The following is a 25,601-nucleotide window of genomic DNA, read 5'->3' as shown; positions in this document are numbered from 1 at the left end:
ATATCTTTTTTCTTCAGAGGTGCACAATCTCTTTTTGATGCCGCAAGCCCCTCAAATCTTTCCAAAGGTGTTTGTTGACTGCATGTTGCCGAAGTGCATCAGAGATCTGCCATAACGTCATCAGCATGTAAAATATGATAGTTCTCCGGCACTTCTGCTTTAATCTCTCCTCCTGCCCCTCATATATCTTCAGTCAAATACCAAAATGCCAAACAAGTGGCTCTTGTCTTCAGTATGTGTTTTCCCAGCTTTTACTTTATCTGAACAAACTCCAACCTGAAAGAACCTTGGCCTTTTTTTTTTTTAAAGCAAGAGGGTACGGAGTTGGGCAGAGAGGTCACCGAGAGGCAGCGAGTATAGATGCTCAGGTTGAATAATTGTCTAAATATCCTCTTGTCGGTTCTTAAAAAATGTTGGCCACTGTCCCTAAAAGATTGGCAGGGTTTGCTACAGCTGAGGAAAGCAAAGCTGTTGCCATAAACTCAACATATTTTTTTCTCTCTCTCTCCAATATGTCAAATTCTTGGAATTCCCTCGCTTGCGTGGTGGTGGGGGAGAGAGCTTATCAGGTTGGCGCAGCCCATAGACAGCACCCCTCCCTTGCCACAGCCTCGTTTGCCACCGCCTCCCTGGCCAGATGCCCCTTAACAGGCCCCACTAGGGAGGAGAGCGTCTTTTTCTTTGATGGTTGGGAAATGCCTTTATTTGCACTGGGCTTGAAAGAGAGCTGGTGATGCCGCAGCTGGGCGGCAAATTTTCATCTCCCTGCGCTAGGAATGGGTTTCCGTAAAAGCTTGGGGCAGTACAGAGATGGGCCGAATGGAGGCTGAACAGGTTGGTGGACGTGTGTAGCAGCTGAGAGGAATGTGTTATTTCTGGGTGTCGTTCCCAAATGATCTGGGAATTAAGATTTATAGGAAACAGATATTACTTTTGGCACTCTGAAAAACTTTCTCCTCTTTTAAGAAGTCTTTTATTGGATTTGAGAATTCACAAACTGCGTGCGAAAGATTTGCTCCATGACAGCCCTATGAGGTAGGCCATATTTTTTTTTCAAACGCAAGAGCTGAGATGGCGAGATAGCCGAGGACATGCAGTGAGTGTGTGACGGCGTGACAGCGTGAATTTGCTGACCTGAATCTCGTGTGTCTAGTCCTTAAAGCAGTGGGACAAAATTTGAAATGAAGCTTTGGGACTAAATTTGCATTGGATCTGAACAGAACCACATCCACTTTGTAGTGCAGCCTCCTAGAATATGTGGAGTAAGAAACAAGTACGTCTGAGCGCATGGAAAGTGAAGTTGCCACATTTGAGATTGAGGTGGGAGGGACTTCCAAATGAGGGAGCATGTAGCATCCAGGTAGCCTCAATTCTGGAGATTTTTCCTGGCAGAAAGGAGCCCTCAGCTGCCTAAAATCAAATTCCCCCTTGCTGGGTGAGGAAGGGAGCTAGGCATTAAAAGAGCTGCCCTCCTGGATCAACTGTACGTGAGTCCATTTAGTTCAGCCCCTTTTTCCCAACATGGCCTGGCCGGATGCCTCCAGTAAGTCTACAAGCCTCCCTTGTTGCCCCCCAGACATTCTGTATCCAGAAACAGATCCCCACTCTAGTTGTATTTAGATATCAGCTCCAGAGCCCCTCTTCTCTTCAATGAATTAATCTACTCACTCCCCCGCCCGCCTTTTAAGAACTGTCCTAGGATCATATTTTGTGGCCATGAGTTCCACCGGTCAATTATGCGCTGCATGAAGAAGTTACTTCCTGAACCCGCTTCTTGTCAGTATCGTGGGGTGCCCCTCTGGTGGTCAGGAGACGAAACCATTCCCATTGTAGTTTTCTGGCAGGGCATCTGTGCCTTTCCCCGGCTGTGCAGAAATTTAACAGATGCGGCTTCGTAACTATGGAGATGCATTGATGCAGGTCCCTAAATATTATTCCTCACCCACAGACTACCCTTTCCCACTGAGGTTTAAAGACACTTAATGGTTTTGTGGCTTCACCTAGCCTGTAGAACATCCTTCCGTGGCGGAGTCTTGTTAAAAGGTATTGATTTGCTTATTGAAACGTCTTTTATCCGGCTGCGAGGGCCACTCTGTTTGATGTGACTTACAAAATTATAACCAATCCAATAAAAGAGTGTAATGCTGACAAAAAAACCCCAACAATTTTAAGCACACCCTCATGTCTGGGACAAAACACCAAGAGTCAGATGATAAGCATGTGTACCTTTCCCTTCTCAGCCATCTGAAGCCTGGGCAAAAAGGGGCAAAAAGGGACTGGGAAACTAGTCAAATTAGTTTTATTATTTAAGATATGCCTTCAGCATGCAAAAGAAAAGGGAAGTCCCTGCCCCGAGGATCATGCATAACCTGCCTTGCAGCAAACAGAGCCTTTGATATATGTCCTCTCAGAGAAATTACAGAGAAGGCTAACCTGCTAATAGAAATATGATTTCTTAGTTATACTCAGGGCTTTTTTTCTGGGAAAAGAGATGGGGGAACTCAGTGGGTTGCCCTAGGAGAAAATGGTCACATGGCTGGTGGCCCCACCCCCTGATCTCCAGACAGAGGGGAGTTGAGATTGCCCTCTGCGAGGGCAATCTCAACTCCCCTCTGTCTGGAGATCAGGGGGCGGGGCCACCAGCCATGTGACCATTTTCAAGAGGTCCCGGAACTCCGTTCCACCGCGTTCCAGCTGAAAAAAAGCCCTGCTTATATTCTTTGTCAAGTGAAGGTGTTGGGGACTGTAATCATATCAAATAACTGTATGGAGCAGCCCCTCCCCCCCCGATTCAGGCGAACGATCCTCCCGTTCAGCCCCGCCCTGCTTCCTCTCAGACACAACAGTGCCCCAGGGTCTTCACCATCCCCCAGTCTTTCTCTACATGAGATCTTTTAAACTGGGCATGGTGAAAATCAAAGCAGGGACCTTTTGCATTCAAGACCACTTCGCTGCAGTCCGTCCTCTAAAGCGTTTCGTATGGTATTTTCCAGTTTTCTGATGCTGGAGGAATGCTGATTTTCAGAATTAAGATGGGATGCTCAGCACTGTTATCCCTCTTGTGGTGGTGGAGAGGGCCCTCAAGTCATAGCTGACTTATGGTGACCCCTGGTGGGGTTTTTATGGCTAGAGACTAATAGAGGTGGTTTGCCATTGCCTGCCTTTGCGACCCTGGCCTTCTTTGGAGGTCTCCCATCCAATTACTAACCAAGGCCGAGTCTGCTTAGCTTCCGAGATGTGACGAGATCAGCAGAGCTATCCCTCTTATATTACTCTTTTTAGAATGACTGTAAGAATTGAGTGCTGCAAGCTACAAGGCTCTTGTTGTATTGAAGTTTCTGGAAGTCTCTGCCTTAAGAGATATTTCTAGTAATGCCCTTGATGCAATAGATTTGGTTCATTGCAAGGGCCAATTACTTTTCAAATGTGCACTTTAAGAGCTGCCTGTTTCTAGAGAAGCCCACCTGCCCAAGTCTCAGCTCTGAGGATGCCCAAAGTAGTGACTCATACAGAGATGCAACAGAGGCTGCTGGTTGCAGCATGTCTCTGTACTGCAAGTGATAGAACGATATGACTGAATCCAGAGCAAGGACATTCAGAGTTGCCTGGCCTCCAGTGAAGGCTGATTGAAAGGAAGCACGGCCAGGCAATCATGCAGAGTTGCAAAGGGTACTCTCCATTTTGAGTTGGTGGCTGAGGGCTTACAAGAACCTTTTCTTTATTTTGCATGGCAAATGCTTTAACTTCTCTCTGTCAGCAATGCGGAATTAGGGAACCGCTGAGCCAACTGTCGGTCACTAGCCACATGGACTCAGTCAGCCTCTTTGCATTTGTGGTGCTGCTGAGCATTGCAAAAAAAGAGAGATCACTAATCCCTGGCAGGCCACAAATTCCTGGCTGGTGCGGTCAGCTCAGTGGGCTACAAGTTGTCCAGGGCCATCCTACATACTTGGGCAGAAGTGGAGAATTCCTCTCCTGCCCACAGCACTTGTAAGAGCTCTCCAGAATTTGGAACCATGCCTGGGCAATGTGGTAGTGGTGGTGGGGGGTGACATATTTGTCAATGATGCCAGCTGTGGGCAAACACCAGCCTACATTCCAGGGCAGCAACGCTCCACTCCTGATGGACTTTTGACCTTTCAGCTTGTGATAAGCTTTGGGTCATAAAGGGAACAGCCGAAGTTCAGTAAGCGAAAGCGAGAGCAAAGGGTGGCTAGAACCAGCACAGAGCCAAAAGAATTCAACTCAGTGCAAATACCAGTCAGATCCAACAGGGTGGGCCTGGGGGAAGAATTCCTGAGGTCACTCCACCTTCCCACTGTACTTGGATTGCAAGGTAATAACGACCTCTTCTTCCTCCTTTGAAAGCTTGTAAATTGTTATTTGGGAGTTACCCATGGCGAGCTGAAATTGATTCCAAGGGACCAGCTCAGGGATGGGTTTGATAAACGGGAACAGATCTGTCTGCGCACTGCAAATAGCTAATATGGCAAAGCAAGCTAGAAAAACGTCTGTCGACTAGTAAAATTTATTTATTTATTTTATAGTCCATCTTTCTTACCGAGATTCAAGAGTCTGCCGAGACTCAAGGCAGATTACACAATGTGAGTCTGTACACTCAGTTTTGGAGACATTTCAATAAACCATGTAATTGGGTATATTAATGCAAATGTGCAAAGCTTTCAAACTAGCAAAAAAAACTAACACGGCTAACTCCTTTGGATGTAAAATGAGCAGTTATCTAATACAGAGTTGAAGAAATGCTTACAGAGCGCAAGCAATTCTAGGACAGGCATATTAAACGAGATATAAACTATCCAGTAGCACCATACCTACAGCAACAGACAGGACGTAGAAGACTCCCTGTCCCTCTACTGATGCATTTCTTTGGGACCATTTCCTTACAATCCAAAAAGCCCTCTTGAATAATTCAGTTTTGCATCATTTGCAGAGAGCCAGGAGAGTGAGAGCTTTGCTGACCTCTTCAGGAAAGCCGCTCCATAGGGTGGGGGCCACCACAGAGAATGCACACGAACAGGCAGCTGTTGATTTTGCCCATGTGCACCTGCAGAAGGCCCTGTTCAGATGAGCAAAGCTGCCACGGAGGAACATAGGAGAGAGGCGGTCCTGTAGAGATGCTGGACCAAGGCCATAAAGAGCTTTGTATGTGATAGCTAATACCAGGGGTCATTTCGTAGAAAAAGAGCTGGAGGAACTCATTAGCATAACTCATTAGCATATGCCACACCTCTTGCCATCACTGGAAGTGTGTCGTTAGTATAACTGATTTGCATATGCCACACCCCCTGACATCACCTATTCTGGCTGTTTTGGACCCAATCCTGTCCATTCAGGGCCGAAATTGGGCCCAAAAAGGGGCTGAAAATGGCTGAAAAGGGGCCCCAAATGGTCAGGATCGGGCCGCTGATGAGCAGAAGAGTGATCCATCACCCATCAGAGGCCCGATCCGGGCCATTTCGGCCCCAATCCAGGCCGGAACGGGCCCAAAACAGCTGAGAGTCAGGTGGGCGGGGCCACCTGACATGTGACCTCTTTGGGGAACTGCCAGAACTGCATTCCTGTGTGTTCCCCCTTGAAATAAGCCCTGGATAATACCTTGAATTGAGCCTGGTAGCGGATTGGCAGCCAGTGGGGTGACTATAGAATGGGAGTAATATTTATGCTCCTCCTCGCTCCCAATAATAAACAAGCTGCAGCGTTCTGCACCAACTGGAGTTTCCGAGTTAACTTAGAGCGGGACCACAAGTGACGCCTGACACAGGTTGGACACTTGCCAGCTTCCCTCAAGTTTTGATGGGAAATGTAGGCAGCTTGGCGGAATGTTGGACAAGTGACAGTTGAAAAGTCCATTGGACAGCAGTCAGAGAGCCAAGCTGCAAGAACAGGATGCCTACATCTCCCATCAAAACTTGAGGGAAGCAGACAAGTGTCCAACCTGTGTCAGGCGTCACTTGTGGTCCCGCTCTCAGAGGAGAGACCTATGTATAGTGCATTACAGTAGTCAAGTCTGGATGTTACCATGGCATGGATCCAAGTGGCCAGACTGGCCGTGTCAAGGTAGGGAGCCATCTTCCAGGCTAGACTGAGATTGTAGAAAGCGTTTTTTTGCAGCTGTCTTAAATTGCTTTTCTAGTAGCAGCGCTGGATCCAGTATAACCCCTAGGCTCTTAACTGAGTCTGCAAGGGTCAGACAGACTCTATTGAAAGTGGGGCAACCCTAGCTCAGTTCCATAGTTGCAAATGAGTTCTCCTAAAGGCTTTACATAGAGGCTGAATAACATGGGGGATAAGACTGTGGCCTGTGGAGCCCCGCAAGATAATTCCCATTCTTGGAGATAGGGTACCTCATTAGGGTATAATGCCATAGAGTCCCTTCTTCACAGCCGTCATTTTCTCCATTTCTGTAATCTGGAGTTCAGTTGTAATTGTAGATCTCCAGGCGGCTGGCAACACTACTTCCATCTATGTATGCATCTTCTCTTGAAAGTACAAACGGGATAGCCCCGAGCACGTGCAGAGTGCTTTCCCCTCACCATTGTGAACTGCACTCTGGATTGAATTCAAGTGGGTGTTGAAAGGACCCGGATCTAGGTGTGTTTTTTTAAAATTCTCTTTCCATCTCCTTGCAGCTCTTTTGTAAATTAGACAGATCAGCCCATTTTACTGTCTCCCGCTTGAGTAATGATTTTCCCTCATTGGCTAAGAGCCAAGCTACAAGCGGCGAATGACACTTGAACGGCAAGTGAACAGACTCCCGTGTATTCCTCCCTGTTCACTTGCGCTCCACTTGCGCTCCGCTTGATCACGTAGTGGTCAAGTGGAGGGCAAGTGAACAAGGAGGAATACACGGGAGTCTGTTCACTTGCCGTTCAAGTGTCATTCGCCGCTTGTAGCTTGGCCCATAGTGCTTTACTACACTGAATCCATTCTGGCCCTCTTTGGATTTGGGGGTAAATTTTAATTGCTCCTATCCGCTCTGGAAGCTGATCTTGGCCTGAAAAGTAGGAGCATAAAATTATTGATTATACTGTCTGACTACATGTGTGGATTTATAACAGTTTTGTACCAGCTCAGCTATCATGCTTCACCCCTGCCCCAATAGTTCAATACAGGCCACTGAGACCTCTCCATGGTGCCATGCCCCCCGCCCACTATTTAGCACGGGAGTCCCCAATCCCAACACGGGGTTGCCAGCTCTGGATTGAGAAATTCATGGAGATTTTGGGGGTAGAGCCTGGAAAGGCTGGGGTTTGGAGAGGGGAGGGACCACAGTGGGGTATAATGCCATAGAGTCCACTCTCTGAAGCAGCCGTGTTCTCCAGGGGAACTGATTTCTGTGGCCTGGAGATCAGTTGTAATTCCGGGAGATCTCCAGCTACCACCTGCAAGTTAGCAACCCCATCCCAATACCCAGGGCTTTTTTTCAGCAGGAACGCGGTAGAACGGAGTTCCAGCACCTCTTGAAAATGGTCACGTGGCCGGTGGCTTGGCCCGTAGTCAGCATCTCATCTGGCCACTCTGTTTGCTTCTGCTTTGATGTATTGCAAGTTCCGGCAAGAAGGATGCAGGACAAAGTACTCACGTTGTTAAGTAACCATGGAGAGAGTTATCTGGGGTACTACTAGGAAATGGCAAAGTGTTTCTATCCCTTTCTTCAATAGGAATAGGATGGGGGGGGGGAGCTGCTTTTTAAAAATATGGGATGTTTGGCAAACTAATAGGCAAGGATGAAAGGGAAGAAAGGTTGGCAAAAGTCTTTGGGGAGAAAGGCAGGAAACCATCAAAAGTTGTCTCTTGGCCACTCAGTTCATGCTCAGGCCCCATTGTCTCTGGACAACATAAAATTTCCAAAAAGAGAAATGACCAAGCAAACATGAGCAAATGTTCCCTGTTTTGTTTTCTTTCTCTATGCTTATGTGTGTATCCACAGTTTTGTTGATCTGCATTTTGCTCAGTTTTGTAGCTGCCTTTGTATCGTGTGCATGTGTTGTACAGTCTTTATCTGCAAAATGGGTGTTATTATTACTGATTTATATCATATTAAGGGCCCCGTGGCACAGAGTGGTAAGCTGCAGTACTGCAGCCCAGGCTCTGCTCATGACCTGAGTTTGATCCTGGTGGAAGGTGGGTTCAGGTAGCCAGCTCAAGGTTGACTCAGCCTTCCATCCTTCCGAGGTCGGTAAAATGAGTACCCAGTTTCCTGGGGGTAAAGTGTAGGTGACTGGGGAAGGCAATGTCAAACCACCCCGTTAAAATTCTGCCAAGAAAACGTCATGATGCGACATCACCCCATGGGTCAGTAATGACTCGGTGCTTCCACAGGGGACTACCTTTACCTTTTATATCATATTAGAAATGAATGCATTTTAAGCAGGAGATTGGTACAAGGAAACAGAAAAATAGAGTGGGAATAAAGAGTCCTTGGTCTGATCCACACAAGAAATGAAAAAGAAACTTGAGATATACAAGTTGGGACATCAGCGGAGAGAGATTCTAAATCATTCCTAGCCTGGGTGGTGGCATGCACACACATACACATACAAGTGAGCTTTGGGGGGTTACCCTGTGGTAATGGAAAAAGCACTTGGCACATGCTCAGAGGCCCTCTGTTTTGACTTTGCATGCTCACATGCTGAAATGTAGGAGCTGGGAGCTTAAGTCAAGGTCTCACAACGGTGCTAATATGTACCTGGTCATTCCCCTTCTAGCCACAGAGACAGTTTGGTGTAGTGGTTAAGAGTGGCAGGACTCTAATCTGGAGAACCAAGTTTGATTCCCCACTCCTCCATCTGAAGCTAGCTGGGTGACCCTAGGCCAGTCACAGCTCTTCCAGAGCTCTCTCAGCCCCACCCACCTCACAGGGTGTTTTGTTGTGGAGATAATAATGACATACTTTGTAAACCGCTCTGAGTGGGTGTTAAGTTATGCTGAAGGGCGATATATAAATCAAATATTATTATTATGTATGCGTGGGCGGGATCATTACTCCTTCACACACACACAAAATCCATGTACATAATAAAACTAGCTAATTAGGGTTCCAGCCTAGACTTTTCCCTGAAATGCTAGTTTTCTATGGGCAGAGGTTTTTTTCTGAAGGAAAATAATTGTAACAGCACCATGTACAGCCTGAATACAAGTTGATGAGGCCCTAGTCTAGGTAGCCAACTTCTAACCACGGCCTGGAGTTCTGGAGTGAAAACTGATTCCCAGGTGACAGAGAGCAGAACCGCAAGTGACAAAAGGCACAGATTGGACACTTGTCTGCTTCCCTCAAGTTTTGATGGGAAATGTAGGCATCCTAGTCTTGCAGCTTGGCTCTGTGACTGCTATCCAATGGACTTTTCAACTGTCACTTGTCCAACATTCCGCCAAGCTGCCTACATTTCCCATCAAAACTTGAGGGAAGCTGGCAAGTGTCCAATCTGTGCCTCTTGTCACTCGTGGTTCTGCTCAGAGTCACAGAGATCAATTTCCTGGAGTGAAATGGCTGCTTTAGAAGGTGGACTATATACTGTCACAATCCCGCTGAGTTCCCTCCCCTTCCCAATTTCTGGCCAAACCAGTCCTGTCCCCAAATCTTCAGAGGTTTCCCAAGCCAAAGGTGGCAACCAGATCCTAATCCACCTTTTTTCGCTGTGTCATCACGGTCTGCATCTGGTCTGCGGACTGCTTTATGAATATCGTTTTAGGATGCTGATAATGTTATACACAGCTTTTTTCTGGGTAAAGAGGTGGCGGAACTCAGTGGGTTGCCCTTGGAGAAAATGGTCACATGGCTGGTGGCCCCGCCCCCTGATCTCCAGGCAGAGGGGAGTTGAGATTGCCCTCCGCGCCGCCGGCAATCTAAACTCCCGTCTGTCTGGAGATCAGGGGGCGGGGCCACCGGCCATGTGACCATTTTCAAGAGGTGCCGGAACACCATTCCACAGCATTCGAGCTGAAAAAAAGCCCTGATGTTATATGCTTCTTTTAAAAAACTGCCTTATTTTTAATGTCTTGTTTGGTTTTACTGTATTATTTTAGTTTCGCTCAGGCTTCTGGAGAGGCAGCCCATGAATTGGTTTAAATAGTTGGATAATTTCTGAGCCCTCGTCAGTTATATCCCCAAGTTGTTTCCTTGAGGACTGGAAATGGCCTTTGGTTTCTTTCTTTTCTTTCTTTTTAAAAATTAGCATAAGTATTCTGCATCAGATACCGGCTACCTGACTGAGCAAAGTAGACCTGGTGAGATCTGCCAGGCAAGACTCAGTCAGACAAGCGCACCATTGTCCTGCCTGGTGGGAGAATCTAGGACTCCCGGAATGCAATTCTGCCGGGTGGCTTTGTTCTCGTTTTCCCCTCCTGCCAGCTTCGGCCGTTCAGTCCCCATGGGGGCATGCACACAGAACAGGCAAATGCCATGTGGATCATGGGAAACAAAGTGCCTGAAATGTCACTCCCATCCACCCAGACCTCTCCAACAATGACCACTGCTCTCCTGTTTTTCATTCTTATTCCACTGCAGGAGCCCGGCTCAAAATGAGTACAAATGAACCAACACACATGTCCATTATGAGCAGAGCTGGCAGCTATTTTCCCCCCTAGCCATTTCCCGCTGTTCTGGGATTCAAAGGTAGGTGAGATCTCAGTGTCTCAGGGCAGCCAAAGGCATGTGGAACTCACTGCTGCTGGATGTGGCAATAGCCAATAGATTTGGAAGGAGATTGGTGGAAGAGGTGAGATCTATCGATGGTTGTTAGCTGTGATGGCTAAATGGAACCTCCATTTTCAGAGGCAGTCTACCTCTGAAGACTAGTTGCAGCAACCAGAAGTCTTGGCCACTCCGCCCCTCTAGTCATCCTTCTAGGGTATCTGTGGGGGTAGGAACAGGATAGCGGACTAGATCCAGCTGGGCCCTGCTTTTCTCTCTCCTAAACTGCCCATTCCATCACCCCTTTTGACAACCACTTGTCAAAGCCCAGATGCTGGCATTGAACCGATTTTGCATGGCACTTGGGTTAACGTTTACCATCACTGACAGTTTACGAAACGTCTTGTGACCTACGCCCTCTCCGGTTATTTCCCCCCATATCTGCAAAATCAATACTTCATCAGAAGGTCGAGTGAGTCCATGTGACTGAGCAGTTCTAAAAAAATAGGTTAGGATGTTGTTGACAGCGTGAAACAAGAGGACCCCGAGTGAAGATTCTGATTTCTTCCAGCAGAGGGCAATCGCCATCAACTTTTACAGAGGGCAGGCCAGGAGATTTTAATCTTGGTTTCTAATCCATACCAAGTCCTGAGGAATGCTTGGAGTTCCTCTGAAGTTTCCCGTCAAAGAGTGGCAGGGAAGACCACCTTCTTTGCATGTAGGTTTAACTCCTGCGTTATCAATGAACAAGACTCTTGGGGAAGCAGAAGCAAGGAAGGCCAGAGATCTCACCGAAGGGCTGTGCTCTCAGTGGGCAGTTCAGGTTGGATCGATAATCTGTATGAAATGGCTTTGCGTTTTCTGGGGAAGAGGCAGAGCTCACTGGTTCAGCACATGGTTTGTATACAGAAAGTCTGCATTTTTTTAAATTACATTTTTTATTATTTTTTCCAGATAAGAAAGGAAGAAAACAGCTAAAAAGGAGCAATAAAGTTTTCAGTACAGTTCAGTACAGTTTCAGTAGGCTTGCTTCACATTATAATTCTCCAAGGCTTCTAATTAATCTCAATAAAATTTACAACTGTAAGTTCCGATATTTCATACATCGTTGCCATCATGTTGGATTCTATTCTGTACATTTATTATTTAGCCATTCATAAAAGGGATCCCAAGGTGTAAAGAAGTCTTCTTCCACTCGTCCATTCAATATAGAAGTTAATTTCTCCATTTCTGCAGTTTCCATTATCTTCTTTATTAATGCCACCTGTTTGGGTATCGCTTGTCATTTCCAGTAAGACGCAAATAGAATTCTGGCTGCAGTTATTACGTGAATAGTAAAATGCATCTGTTCTTTGTCTATGTCCGGTATACAATTTAACAAAAAACTCTCTGGTTTGAGAGCAATTGAAATTTGAAATACAGTTTGTATCAAGTCGTGCACCATTATCCAGTACTTATGCACCTCCTTACAGGACCACCACATATGGAAAAATGTCCCTGTATGTTTCCCACATTTCCAACATTTATTTGACACATTTTTATACATTTTGACCAATCTATCCGGTGTTAGATACCACCTGTAAAACATCTTATATAAGTTCTCTTTGAACGCAACAGATTTAGTTATTTTTACATTCACTTTCCATATTTTGCTCCATTGTACTGAATCAATGTTATTTCCTAGATTTTGCATCCGTAAAGTTTTACATTTTTCCACCCCTTCATTCCTTTTCATTTGCATTAAAAAAAGATTAGATGGGCAGTGCAGTCATCAGGAGCTCACAGGTGCTGTTGACCCCCCTCTGCAATGCACAGCCACTCGGAAACTGTCAGGTGTGTTTTGAGGATGCCGCAGCTTAGGTTATCAGGCAGATTGTGAGGGAAGCAGGCGCTGTGTCCGTGAGCACGTCATTCCCACATGTGCACAAGAGAATCCAGGTGCATTCAATCCTCACCCACATGCTGAATTCAGGAGAGGCCATTGAAACTGGATGCATGCATGTGCTGACAACCGTCTCCTCCTTGCCCCCTACTCTCCTTCCCAAGCCCCAGCGAATGGCAAAACTGCCATTTGTTTTTTCATCACTCCAGAGCAGGGATGGCGTTTCTCCAGGAATAGGTACCAGAGAACACGGGCTGCCACCGGTAAACAGGGACAGTTAGAACATCTGGGATTCCCAGAATGGCAGATGTTCTCACTGATGGAGAACTTTGCCTTGCTTTTAATGCGTGTGTTTTTATTTCCTTGTTTTCCAGACACCAAAAGCAGCCCCCGAAGCTGACAAAAATCTTTACTGAACCCAAGAAAAAATACAGGAGGACGCTGCTCCAGAAATGGACCCAGACTCCAGCAATGTGCTCTGTGCCAATCCACAGAATGTAGACTCCAAATATGAAGAACAGAATGGAGACCAAATGGTCTCACAGGGAGAACAGAAGGTTGAGGTCACAGTTGAGGAGTATCTTGACTTTGGCCACTGTGATCAAAAGACTGGGAATCGGCAAGAAATGATCAATTTCTTAGAAGATGGACTTAAATCCAAGACAAAGGCCATAAATGGAAGGAGGGAACTCTGGATGCCATCTCCAGACAGAGAATCCAAGTTGGAGGTGGTGAAGACGGGGCCTTTGTATGACATCCGGGCTTATAAAGGGGAGAAGAAGCCCTCCAGACTTTATGATGAAGATGAGGCAGAGTTTCATTACACGCTGCCTCCCGAGAGCCTCTCACCTGAGAAAGCCAAAGAACTGGAAGAAGAAAGGCGAGAGATCATCAAAAGCCAAGCAATGAAAAGGAGTACCAGGACAGCAGATAAGTGGAGCTCCAGGGATGAGCCAGGAGCAACCAGTACTGCCTCACCCGGTGGAGAAAAGGCTGAGACCCAAAGAAGTGATTTCATGGGGTTTGCTGTGTGTTTTGACAAACCTTCCCCAGACTGGAAGAAGACAACTATCGACCCTGAAAGCATAGATACGGAACAGATCAATTTTTCTGCCGCCCGACAGCAGTTCCTCACACTGGAGAAGAGTAATCCAAACTTGATCTTGGGGCGAAAGAAGCCAGTTACATCTTCAAGGCGGGCAGCAACCAAAAATATTTACGAGCGAGACCGTGAATGCTGCCCTGAAATTCTGAAAGGCGCTGAGGATCCTGATAGGCAGAGGGAGCTGGAAAACTCAAAGGAGCAGGCCGCTCTTGTTATTCTCCAAAGAACAGGGCCTGCTCCCGATGAAAGAGTTGCAGCTTTTCAAAACTTTTCTGGAGAACGTCTGGATTGGGGGGGAATGCCCCGGGATGTAAGGACTGAGGCTTGTGATGGAAGACTACCCCAGAAGAAATTTGGAGACCCTCTGGATTCGGTGGCCATTGGCCAAGATGCTGCCGAAGGATTGGAGGCCAGGGAGGAGACACCAATTGAACGGGAAATCCGCTTGTCCATGGAGAGGGAAGAAAACCTTTGGCGGGAGCGGGGAATTCCAAGAGTGAACAGCAGGGACGAGCTGGTGGAGATCCGGTCGAAGCCTCTCCTCTCGTCCCCCCTTTCTGACTTGGCATCCGCCAGGAAAAGAAAGGATAAAGCGCGCGTTTCCTTTTTCATCCAGAGGGAAATCGAACAGGAAACCAAACGTGAAGAGAACCTCCAAAAGGAAGGGAGGCTGCTCAGAGCATACGACAAGGGGAGCCGGCAAGAGCTGGGAGAACGCAGGAAAGTCTTTGAGCAGGAGGGGACCCTGCCACCCTCTCTAGCAAAGCCAGAGCCTCCGAGAGAGGTGCAGGAATCCACACCAGGGCAGCCTGCCAATGACGAGGGAAGGCGCACTCGCCAGGACATGGATCAAAGCTCTGCGGCCACCCTGTCGCCTTCTGTGTGGGACGCAGGCCTGGAGAATGAACCCTGCCCAAGCAGGCAGGGAGATTCTCCTAGGTCAAAACTCCTAAGCACAGAGGAGATCGCAGACCCAGATGCGCAAGTGGTGCTGCGGAAGGAACATTTTGCCATTCCGATGCGGAGGCCCAAGTTGACTTTTCCAGATGATCGGGGGGCCCCGCCTGCCAGGAGAACAGAAGGGAGGCCTGCCTGGGCAGCCCCACGGGAGGAACTGTTTACTCTGAAGACGGGGAAGCCCCGCATCTCGCTTCTGATCAACCAGGAGATCCAGGATGCTTTGCAAAGAGAAGAGGAATTACAGGAGCAACGGCGGAAGGGGAGGCTGGCTGGGAGCAAAGGCACAGAGAAGGCCTTCTGCTCTCACCTGCGGTCTCCAAGCTCAGGTAAGAGTTGTGGAAAGCCTCGGTGAGGCTCTATCAATGGCCGGAACAAGGAGTTAGAGGGGAACACTCAGAAGCCAGAAGCTTAATTTTTTACAAAAATGGAGGAGGGAGGTTCTCAGACTGCTGTCAAAGATGGTGAAGGAGCAGATGTTCATTTCTGAAAAGAGGCACTGGGGCTCCCAGGCCAGTATGGGATCCCTGCCATCTGCCCTTCTCTTTTATTCTAAGAGAAGGCAAGCTACAAGAGGAAGTCCTTTGGATATGTTCAGAGACTACCATCGATTGTATGATAACACATTATACCAGTGATGTTCCCTTTTGCTTGCAGATCAGGAGGACTAGGACACTCACCTGAGTAGAGACAGGTGTGTACAAAAAAGATCCATTGATTAGCAAGGCGATACAGGAGCAGCTGGTTTTAGGAGAGAGAGCGCTTATGCATTCTGCACTTTCAGCGAATAAGCAGAAGTATCTGAGCAGGGACTCTGCCCCATGAGGCGAAACCAATGCACCCAAATGTCAGAGGGGGGAAGCAGACTGTTCCATAGTATTGCATACAATACCTATGGTGTTTTGCCCTTTTCTGGGCATGGAGCAGGGGGCACAGGGTGTGTAGGGGGGGAGGTAGTTGTGAATTTCCTGCATTGTGCAGGGGGTTGGACTAGATGACCCTGAGGTCCCTTCCAATCCTATGATTCTATGATTCTAACACCTTTTAATGCAATATTGTTGTTTTTCTTAAACTGAGGATCGCTTCCAGCCCAACATGGCCTGCATGAGATTTCCCCCACCTTTTTATGCTTCTGATAGCGTGAATAGGTAGATTTTTGAAAACAAGGATTGAGGCAAGAAGTAAGGCATGACAGGGAGCTTGTGGGTAGTGCTGACATATGTCTCCCTACCCCCCACCCCCCATGCATTGTCCCAGTTGGACTAGGACTGGAGAGACCAAGGTTCGAATTCCCATTCAGCTAGAATGCTCACTGGGCATTCCTAGACCAGTCACTCTTGCAGCATAACCTACCTCGCAGGGCTGTTGTGAAGAAAAGTACCACGTACAGTATTTTAAACTCCTCAGAAAATGGCAGGATTTAAACAGTGATGCTTGAGTCGTTAGAGCTATCAAACTACCAAAGTATTGGAACTACCAAAGTATTGTCGAGTGATTCAGAAACTGAGCTATGAACCCTGAACTAGGAACTGGGATCAAATCTTTTCTTTGCCACAAGCTAAGTAGATTTTTTGCAAACCTCAACCCCACCCCATCTGCATTACAGGGATAATTAAGGCTGTGCCCCGTCTCTGTTTAACCCTGCACAACATATATTTTTCTTGTTGAACAGCTTCGGTTGTTGCTGGCAGTTCCTCTGTGTCTAGTTCACCCGTCTGTGCTCCCGAGTCACCCACAAAGTCGTCCACCTCACCTTCTCCACCCACAGGAAGATTTCCCTCAGAATCTGATGGCAAAACTGACCACCGTCTGATGCAATCCCCAAAAGAAGAGGAGAAGAAGAGGAGGCAGCGGGAAGAAGGGAAGGTAAGGGTTGCCTCTCCACGGGTACCATCTTCAGACATTTGGCCCCAACTCCATATCCAACCTATGTGGTTGTATTTTGTTGTTAATATGCATTTCAAAAGCAGAATTTGAAAACATTTCCAAGATCTAAAATTCCAAATTCAAATTCCCAAAATTTTGGCTAGATGTCAAATGCATCAGCAACCTCCAGATCATTTTGCCGAGAATATACGAGGCAGTGGTCTTCAGACTTTAAGGACCCCACCACATGAGCGGTGGCCACTCCCCGTTCTCAAAATTCCCGAAGTGCCCTCAAGCACAACCATCTCCAATTCAGAGCATCCCATTCTGTTCCTTTCTGGTTCCTGAATTTTGCGGGGTGCTATTTTCTCTTTGGGAAGATCCCGTCCAATCTTAGAAGCTAAGCAGGGTCAGTTCTTGGGTGGGGAACCCCCAAAGAAGGCTCTGCAGAGGTAGGCACTGGCAAACCACCTCGCTTGCCTTGGATGGCCCTTGCGGAGGTTGCCATAAGTCAGTTGTGACTTTATGGCACTTTACATACACACACACCTTTTCTCCTTAATCTTAATTAGGAGAATTTGCAAAACTGATTCCAGAACGGTGCATGGACATGTCGATGCTGCTTTAGGCTTTTTGTGTTGCTCTGCATCTCCCCTCCCTCTGGCATAATCCATATGCACAAGTGCATTGATAAAACACACGCACACCGTGATCTTGATGGTGGAAGTGTACGGATGAACGTATGAAGACCTCCTTGTGTGGTGTTTTACTGATGTACACATCAGTTAAACACAGCATGAAACGCATCTTGGTGTGGTCATAGGTACAGTTGTATCAAGATAGCTTCCCTCCTTAGGTAACATTGACAGCGAGGAGGGAGGAGACGCTAAATAATTGAGAGCCAGTGTGGTGCAGTGGTTAGAGTGTCGGAACAGGATCTGGGAGATCCAAGTACGAATCCCCGGTTTGCCATGGAAGCTTACTGGGTGACTTTGGGCCAGTCACACCCTCTCAGCTTAATTTACTGCACATGACTGTTGTGAGGATACAGTGGAAGAGAACGACATAACACACTTTGGGTCCCCATTGAGGAGAAAGGGGGGTGGAAGGAAGGAAGGAAGGAAGGAAGGAAGAAGGAAGGAAGGGAAACTGGGCACAAGGAGAGGGAGGGAACTGTCAGTCCCTGGCAGTTAGGTCCCCAAGTTCTCCACAGTTAACACAAAGGTGTTCCAGTTGAAGTAACTTTATTCAGGGGTCATTTTGTAGAAAAAGAGCGGGAGGGACTCATTAGCATAACTCATTAGCATATGCCACACCCCTTGCCATCACTGGAAGTGGTTCATTAGCATAGCTGATTTGCGTGTGCCACACCCCCTGACATCACCTATCCTGGCTGGTTTGGACCCAATCCTGGCCATTCAGGGCTGAAATTGGGTCCAAAATGTCAAAAAGGGGCTGAAAATGGCTGAAAAGGGTCCCAAAATGGTCAGGATCGGGCTGCTGCTGAGTGGGAGAGTGATCCACCACCTGTCAGAGGCCCGATCTGAGCCGTTTCGGCCCCAATCCAGGTTGAAACAAGCCCAAAATGGCTGAGAGTCAGGTGGGCGGGGACACCTGACATGTGACCTCTTTGGGGAACTGCCGGAACTGCGTTCCTGTGCGTTCCCCCTCAAAATGAGCCCTGACTTTATTAGAGATCCATTCAGTACAAAGTTCATAGACAGTGAAAACTGGCAGAAGTGATGTAGGTAAGAGTAGCAGTGTTAGTTATAGGGCATATTCCCGCCTTAATTTGTACTGTTAGCCTGGAGGGTGGGGTTGGGGTGAGACATTATTTAGAGCAAGCAGTGAGAAAGATGGGCTTATCTTTGGTTCTCAGGAAGAGCACACCATGAGCCAGCTTCGGCTGGCTGTCACAGACACTAGCTCAGCGAAAGAGAAAGTAAACTTTGCAAGATAACAGGCACGGAGCAATAAAGAACTTCTCCCATTCTCAGGCGCCATAGGTAGAACACACGTATATTCATGGCAGATATGCAGGAGGCATATATCACAGAAACTGGGCACAGGGGAAGAAAGGAAAGCTATGAGAAAACAAAAAAATTGGAAAGAGAAATTCAAATAAGAATAGCAGAGACGTTCCTAATTTCCCAAGGAACAAAGGCCAGGCCAAATGGGAGATGCTTTTGCCCAGCGCAAATGAAGGCAGCAACTTTTCAGGCATGGTCATTGGCCAGTACTCTCCTAAAGATGGATGTGAGTGGGAAAGATCAGGCCAGGGGGACGTTGGGCAAGCGGTCTTCCTCTGCCTTGGCTGATCTTCTTCAAGTAACCTTGTGATTTCTTGATTGGAAACCATGCCCTGTTGACAAGGCTGGAGGGAGACCGGCGTCATTCATGTTCACTGTGAACTGCCAGGAGTTTTGCACACTTGCCTATGCTCCAAGCGCTTCCTGTTTATAAGTCTTATCAATGGTCCTGATTTTCTGTTCCTGATTTTCATTTCCTGCCCTGTTTGTCTCTCGGGAATAGAAAGCGATTAATTAAAGTGAGAGGAGAGATTTAAAGGAAGTTCATTTGCACTGGGCAGGCTGGTGTTGTGCTTTAAGTTAAAGGAAATGACCACAAATCAGTTGTAAGCAAAAGAGGGGAGGACGTCAAGGAAAACACAAACACAATGGTTTGCCAAAAATGGCTATTTTCACACAGATGTGTGCTCCACTTTGGCTTCCTTTCTGTGGTGCTGTTTGCAAGACCATCCACACAACATTGTCCTCTGTTTATCCTGCTTCTTTGTTTTTTCCCATTTTTCTCGGATCTTTCCAAACCTGGTTTGGTACAATCTTTTCTGAAAACATCACAGCCAAAGTGCCTTTTGGATGATGTGTGGACAGGAAGTATGCATTTGTTGCAAGTCCTACCGATGTAGGACTTTTGCCTTCCTTAGCCCCCACAGCTGCCATTCTTTCATAATGCACCGCAGGAATTCTTTTCAGGCTTTTAAAATGTGTTAACTAACAGATCACTAGAGTGCTATAAAGGTACAACAATTTATTGTGACAATGTAGTAGTTCCCAGCTTCTTTTTTTTTTTAATGTGAGTCTTCATAGTGGTGATAAGGCAAAAGGGAAGGCTGCACGTTTACTTATATCTTTGCAAGGAAAAGGGCTAGATGTTTTTTTTTTTAATGAAAGCTGGGAGTTAGTACATTGTTGCAATTGGTCATTATAATGTTGCTGCACTCTATTGATCTATCTATTACTGTTTTTTTTTTAAAAAAGAAGTCTGGAAAAGGGGCTCTGGTGATGGGGGCACCAACAGCAATTGGGGAGGGCTGAGGCAAGGAAAGAGCTGGGAAAACTGCTGTGTGGGTGCCCCATTCCCTCTGCAAATGCCTGTGGACATGCTGCGGCATCAAAAGCGACAGAGACATGACTCTGTGTGGAAGCCGCCCAGGCCACCTTTGTACGAGCCGTGTGAATATATATGGGCAATTCCTGAGTAAAGGGCTAGTGTATGAGTGCTCCGCTGGTTCTTTGACCTGTCTTTTTCCTCCTCCAGTATGCTGGCATTGAACCCACAGATGAAATTGACACTGAGGTAAAGTAAATCCAGAGCACTGGGGGTGGAAGGGAATGGAGTTACGTGGGGTTTATTCTGGTGCAAGTTCCTAAGGTCAGTAGGGAGGATCTGGGGCTGAATTTTGGCATGTGTGAAGGGAGCAAATTTTCCTAATTCAAAGTTTGTTTGCAAAGCTTCCACTTTATATTCTTCTATTTTTTTTCTAATTCTATTACTGTTATTTTTGCCCTGACCTGGGTGAGCCAGGCTAGCCCAGTCTAAACAGATCTCAGAGCCAAGCTACAAGTGACGCCTGACACAGGTTGGACACTTGTCAGCTTCCCTCAAGTTTTGGCGGGAAATGTAGGCATCCTGATTTTGCAGCTGTAATGGAGAGCCAAGCTGTAAAACCAGGACGCCTACATTTCCCATCAAAACTTGAGGGAAGCTGACAAGTGTCCAACCTGTGCCAGGCATCACTTGTAGCTTGGCTCTCAGAAGCCAAGTAGGGTCAGCCCTGATTTGTACTTTGATGGGAGAGCACCAAGGAAGTCCAGGGTTGCTATGCAGAGGCAGGCAACAACAACAATAATAATAACTGCACTTATATGCCGCTCTTCTAGACAGATTAGTGTCTTACCTAGAGCAGTGAACAAGGTAATAACAATTATTATCCCCACAATCCAGCTGGGGAGCTGGGGCTGAGAGGAGTGCCTTACCCAAGGCCACCTACTGAGCTCATGGCAGTAGTGGGATTCGAACCAGTAGAGTGCTGATTCGCAGCTGAACTACTGTGCTACAGCAGCTCAGCACCTGCCTTGAAAACCCCAACAGGGGTCTCCATCAGTTGGCTGTAATTTGATGGTACTTTATACACAGAATTCTATTATTTTTAATATATGATATTTGGGGATGAGGAAGAAAAAACTAGAATTGCCACGTTGCAGTTTAAAATTGTTGACTTAGAATCCATCAGCCACATGAAGGGCGCTGTCCAGCCAATGTGAATTGGTTGTTGATGTGTCACCGTATCAGATGTTTCGTATATCGGCAAACACGAATGTCAGGCCTATGCCAAATCAAGGCATGCCACTTCAGGGAGATGTGGAAACGAGTCACTGAGAATACTGTACCCATGTGTGTGTCTGAGATCTTCTGTATACAACAGCAACCTGATGCAAGCACCCATTTGCCCACAGGTTGTGAATTCCACCAAAGTAGTTCGGCATCGAGGCATGAGAGCCCAGCTCTGGGAGGCTGGCCAAATTCTCAAACGAGGCGAAGAGTCCAATCCGGAGCTGCCCCTTTTTGACTTCTGAGACAGACCTCGACCTGCGTAGCGGCTGTGCATAACTGCAAGGCGCCTGCCTGCCTGGTTCGGTGTTTTCGTTCTTCTCTGCCCTCACCCCCTCCTCCCTTTTGGGGAGGTTCGACCTATTTTAGAATATATTTTTCAGGCCCAAACTGCCAGCCAAATCCAGGGACTGTACTTTGTGTTTGTTAACTTACAGAAAGCAAGATGTCTGCAAAATGCAGGTATTCACAAGACACGATGCCACAAACGCCTAGAAACTTGGTCGTAAGAACCTAAGAACAGCTGCGCTGGATCAGACCAAGGCCCATCGCATGCACATCCTGTTTCGCACTAGGCTACAAGCAGGGCACAAAGTCGCCCCCTGTTGTTCCCTGGCAATGGGTATTCAGAGGTATATTGCCTCTGAACACGGGGGTTCTATTAAGCCACCGTGGCTAAGAACTGTTGATGGACTTCTCTTGGAATTTGTCTTATTCTTTCGGACCTGGTAACAAACCCTCACTGAAGAAGGCTGGAATTAGATGCTCTGCCTCCAGCGTTTTCTCCTGTGGGTGGGGCTTCCTTGCCACTTCCTGTTCCTTCTCTTCATCTCCCTCCTCCACTTTCCCAAAACATTGTAAAATTATGCTTCCCAGGCATAAAACAAGAACTCCACTGATTGAGGGTTCTCATACAAGCTATTTCACAAATGAACTTTTATTTCAGCCTCTTAGAAGCATAGTGGCTCTTAAGAGGTGAAGAAAATAATAACATGAAGCACTTAGAGGTTCAGAGCAGTTCACAGAAAATCCTCACAACAGCCCTGTAAGGTCGGCCAGTATTATCAACATCACCTTGCAGACAGAGAGGCTAGAGGAGGGACTTGCCTGAGGCATGTTTGTGGCTGAAATAAATGAAATGAGATTCAAACTGGCAGCCATTCCGGATTCATTCTCTTCTCCTCCAATCCACACCAGCTCTCTAAAGCTAGAAGGTTCCAGGTGCAAATGTCACCTCTGCCACTAGGCATCCTTGGGCAACACAAACAACAAAGCTTAGCAGGGAATAAATCCCTTGTGAAATTTACTTCGTAGCAAAGTTCATGCTTAAGATTGTGCCCTCACTCTCTTGCAGCCTCAGCCCCTTGCCCTCCTCATCTCTCCTATGAGGATAATTCTGGCCCAACTTACAGGATTGTTGTACAGGTTACAAGAACGCATCGAACACTCCAAAGGGATGCACAGATGCCAAGTGTCTGGGTTTTTTTTCTGCTGGAATGCGGTGGAAAGGAGCTCCGGCACCTCTTGAAAATGGTCACGTGGCCGGTGGCCCTGCCCCCTGATCTTCAGACAGAGGGGAGTTGAGATCACGGTGTGGAGGGCAATCTAAACCCTCCTCTGTCTGGAGATCAGGGGGCGGGGCCACTGGCCATGTGACCATTTTCGCCGAGGGCAGTTTAAACTTTTTAAAACTCCCCCCTTGTTCCAGCTGATCCAATGTGACGTCATCGTGCGGTCCTGGAAGCGTGCGTGCACTTTGAGCGTGCGCATGTGTTACCAGGGGCACCACCTGCTGCCAGGAGTTGCCCCCTGTGCTAGCAACCCACTGAGTTCCACCACCTCTTTTCCCAGAAAAAAACGCCCTGCCAAGCGTTATTAGTAAACACTTTTGTTCAAGGCTCTATTACATGCATTTCAGTTTTAATCATAAAGAGAAGCACCTTTAGCTAGCATCCTGCATGCCTTGGGGAGGTTATTTTGCATAGCCCGAGGCTTGCTTGCAATCAGGCATTTTTGTTATCTTTCCCATAAGCAGTGGGACACAGCATTCCCCATGGTGTGAGAAAGCTCTGGTACCTTCTGGGCTCCTTGCAAAACGAACTCAGTTTATTTGCAAAAACACAAGCTGAAAAGGAGTTGGCGTGGTATAGTGGTCAGAGTGCTGGAGGAGGATCTGTGAGACCCTGGTTCGAATCCCCGCTCTGCCAGGGGAACTTGCTGGATGATTTCAGGCCAGTTGCAAACTCTCAGCCTAACCTACCTCACAGGGTTGTCGCAAGGCTAAATGGAGAGGAGAATGATGTCAGTTGCTTTGGGACTCCTTTGGGGAGGAAGGCGGTGTCTAACAATGCAGTCAGTTACTCCAGTCTAAGCCCATGGATTTCAATGGGCTTAGACTGGGGTAACTCTTCTTAGGATTGCACTGTAAATGAAGTTAAATCAATAAACAAACAAAAAGCACTTAATCAGGTGTGCTGCTAGGGTCCTCACTCAGCCAAGTTTCCCACCCCGTAAAATCTCACAGGAGCTCCGCTTCCACTTGCTGATCTCGCATCTCTCTTGGGCATCATGTTGTACAATGTGCAAATTCACATGTGCCAGTTCTGCACTTGTTTGGTGGTAGCAACCGAATGCTGACTTGTCACAGAACCGTAATCCCAGATTGGCAGCTCACCTGTAGTCCCAGCTGACATTTTCCAAGGAAGACACTTTTGCTCATTCATTGGACAACCAACCAATGAGGACCTCATAGGGATGAACAGTCTATCATTTGCAAGATCTGGGGAAAGAACAATGTAAAATACCTAAGGACTGCTTTGTTTTTCTTTCTGTATGTATGTAAATAGAAAGAAATGAAAGTGGACGGCATATCGTGTTTGTCTTCTTTTTGCACCTATTTTGGGTGGGTGGGTGGGTGGGGTATTCCTGTTTTGTGGCAACTCTTTGGTAAACCAACATGCAATTTTGTCCTAGTGGGTGAATAGGGGAGGATGCTTTTCAGAAAAGAACAATGACTTTTACGGGAAGGTGTAGCCATTGCTGCTCGTGCAGCCCATTCGCTGACAGATCCACAATCATTGTTATGCAGGATTTAAATAGGACGTGCCTCAGGCATCCTCCATTCCAATGGGGGAGAGAAGGAGAGGAACTTTGATCCTCTCACTGTCCCTCTTAAAAGCAGCTCTCCCCCCCCCCCAATACTACAATTTGGCTTGGCCAGAAAAGGAAAAAAAGATGGGCAGGTGCCTTTTCTGGACCCAAGGCTAAAGACCCCTCTCCTCTTTGTATAGCCTTAAGCTGAATCCCAGCTATACCTTTAACTTAACATTTGGAAAGATCTGACCACAGATTTTCCCAGCTATCAATTAATGTCTTTATCTCAAGTACGTTTGATGCACAACTGCTAAGAAACAGCATAGATTCAGACAAAGATCCCCCTGGGGTTGCCCCAGCACCACCCAAACCTGATCCTGGATGGTTGCCAGCCTCCAGGTGGGGCCTGGAGATCTCCTGGAGTTATAAGTGATCTCCAGGGTACAGAGATCATTTCCTCTGTAGAAAACGACTGCTTTGGAGGGTGAACTCAATGGCCTTGTACCCTGTAAGGTCCTTCCATTTTCTAAACCCTGCTCTCCCAGGATTTCCCAGGCCAGAGTTGCCAACCCTACATTAGTCCCCAAATCTTGTGAAAGCAATTTGCCTGACTTGCCTGGCCCCATGAGCCCCCCAGGTGACTGGGACCCTGTTTGCTGCCTCCTGTACTTCTCAGGAGCCCACACATCCTCTTTGCTGTTTTTGTTTTTAAGTTTAGCATTAATGCTAGCCGGATTGAAGCTGGAAAGAAATTGCACGAATCCCCGCAGCCACCGCTATTACCAAAGGCCTCCCCGCTGGCTCCGGTAAGCAGCCACAGAAACTGAGCTCTCTGTTTAGGATCATGGCCCTTTTATGTCCAGGCCAAGGCTGACAGGAAACAATGGTGGAGTCTCCTCCTCTTCCATGTCCAAGGAGGTCTACGTCCCATCCCAGTCCCAGAGGCCCAACCCGGAGGAAAATCTCCCAACATCAACATCCCTGAAGTATGTGAAAACTTCCCATGCGCTGCTCTCCACGCTGGTATTTTGTTCCAAGCTGGGGAGGGCAGAGCAGGAAGACAGAGGATGTTTTGGCAGTTTGGTGCAACTGAACAAAACCCAGAAAAATGCCACGTTCTTCTCTCCTCCTCTCCAAGCCAGCATTTAAAAAAGAAAACCTGGGAGTGGATGGAAAGGAAGTGGGGAGCCATTGTCCCGTGGCCAGCACCCATCCTGCCGTTCTGAAAGGGGCTCTTTTTCCTGACTGTGTCTCTGTGTCTGTTGCAACTGCGACAGGGAGAAGCCCAGCCAGGGTAGCCTTTGGCCAGCATCCGTTCCCGCTGGGTCAGAGGACTGGTCGACCCCAGGACTGGTAACAGCTTGTTTAGATCTCTCCAAGAGCTTCAAGCGGAGAAAGCAGGAAGTAGG

The 25,601-nt window shown here is 47.3% G+C and overlaps 1 protein-coding gene across 6 annotated transcripts; it reads left to right on the top strand.

Annotated features, from left to right (window-relative positions):
* Positions 1-691: 691 nt before the first annotated feature.
* Positions 692-23,956, top strand: MISP (mitotic spindle positioning). 6 transcript variants are annotated; one of them, XM_054979249.1, is made up of 6 exons: positions 692-834; positions 10,529-10,636; positions 12,911-14,927; positions 16,271-16,464; positions 20,026-20,064; positions 21,225-23,956. In XM_054979249.1, the coding sequence occupies exons 3-6, from the start codon at positions 12,989-12,991 to the stop codon at positions 21,342-21,344; spliced, it is 2,292 nt and encodes a 763-aa protein (XP_054835224.1). In that variant the 5' UTR covers positions 692-834; positions 10,529-10,636; positions 12,911-12,988; the 3' UTR covers positions 21,345-23,956. The 6 variants fall into 6 exon arrangements, with proteins under 6 accessions (XP_054835224.1, XP_054835225.1, XP_054835227.1 ...); XM_054979248.1 differs by lacking the exon at positions 692-834 and adding an exon at positions 3,732-4,336; XM_054979250.1 differs by lacking the exon at positions 10,529-10,636.
* The last annotated feature ends 1,645 nt before the right edge of the window (positions 23,957-25,601 follow it).

This window comes from Eublepharis macularius, chromosome 5 (assembly GCF_028583425.1).
Source record: "Eublepharis macularius isolate TG4126 chromosome 5, MPM_Emac_v1.0, whole genome shotgun sequence".
Lineage (NCBI taxonomy): Eukaryota > Metazoa > Chordata > Lepidosauria > Squamata > Eublepharidae > Eublepharis > Eublepharis macularius.
This window is presented reverse-complemented; position numbering and strand designations above follow the sequence as displayed.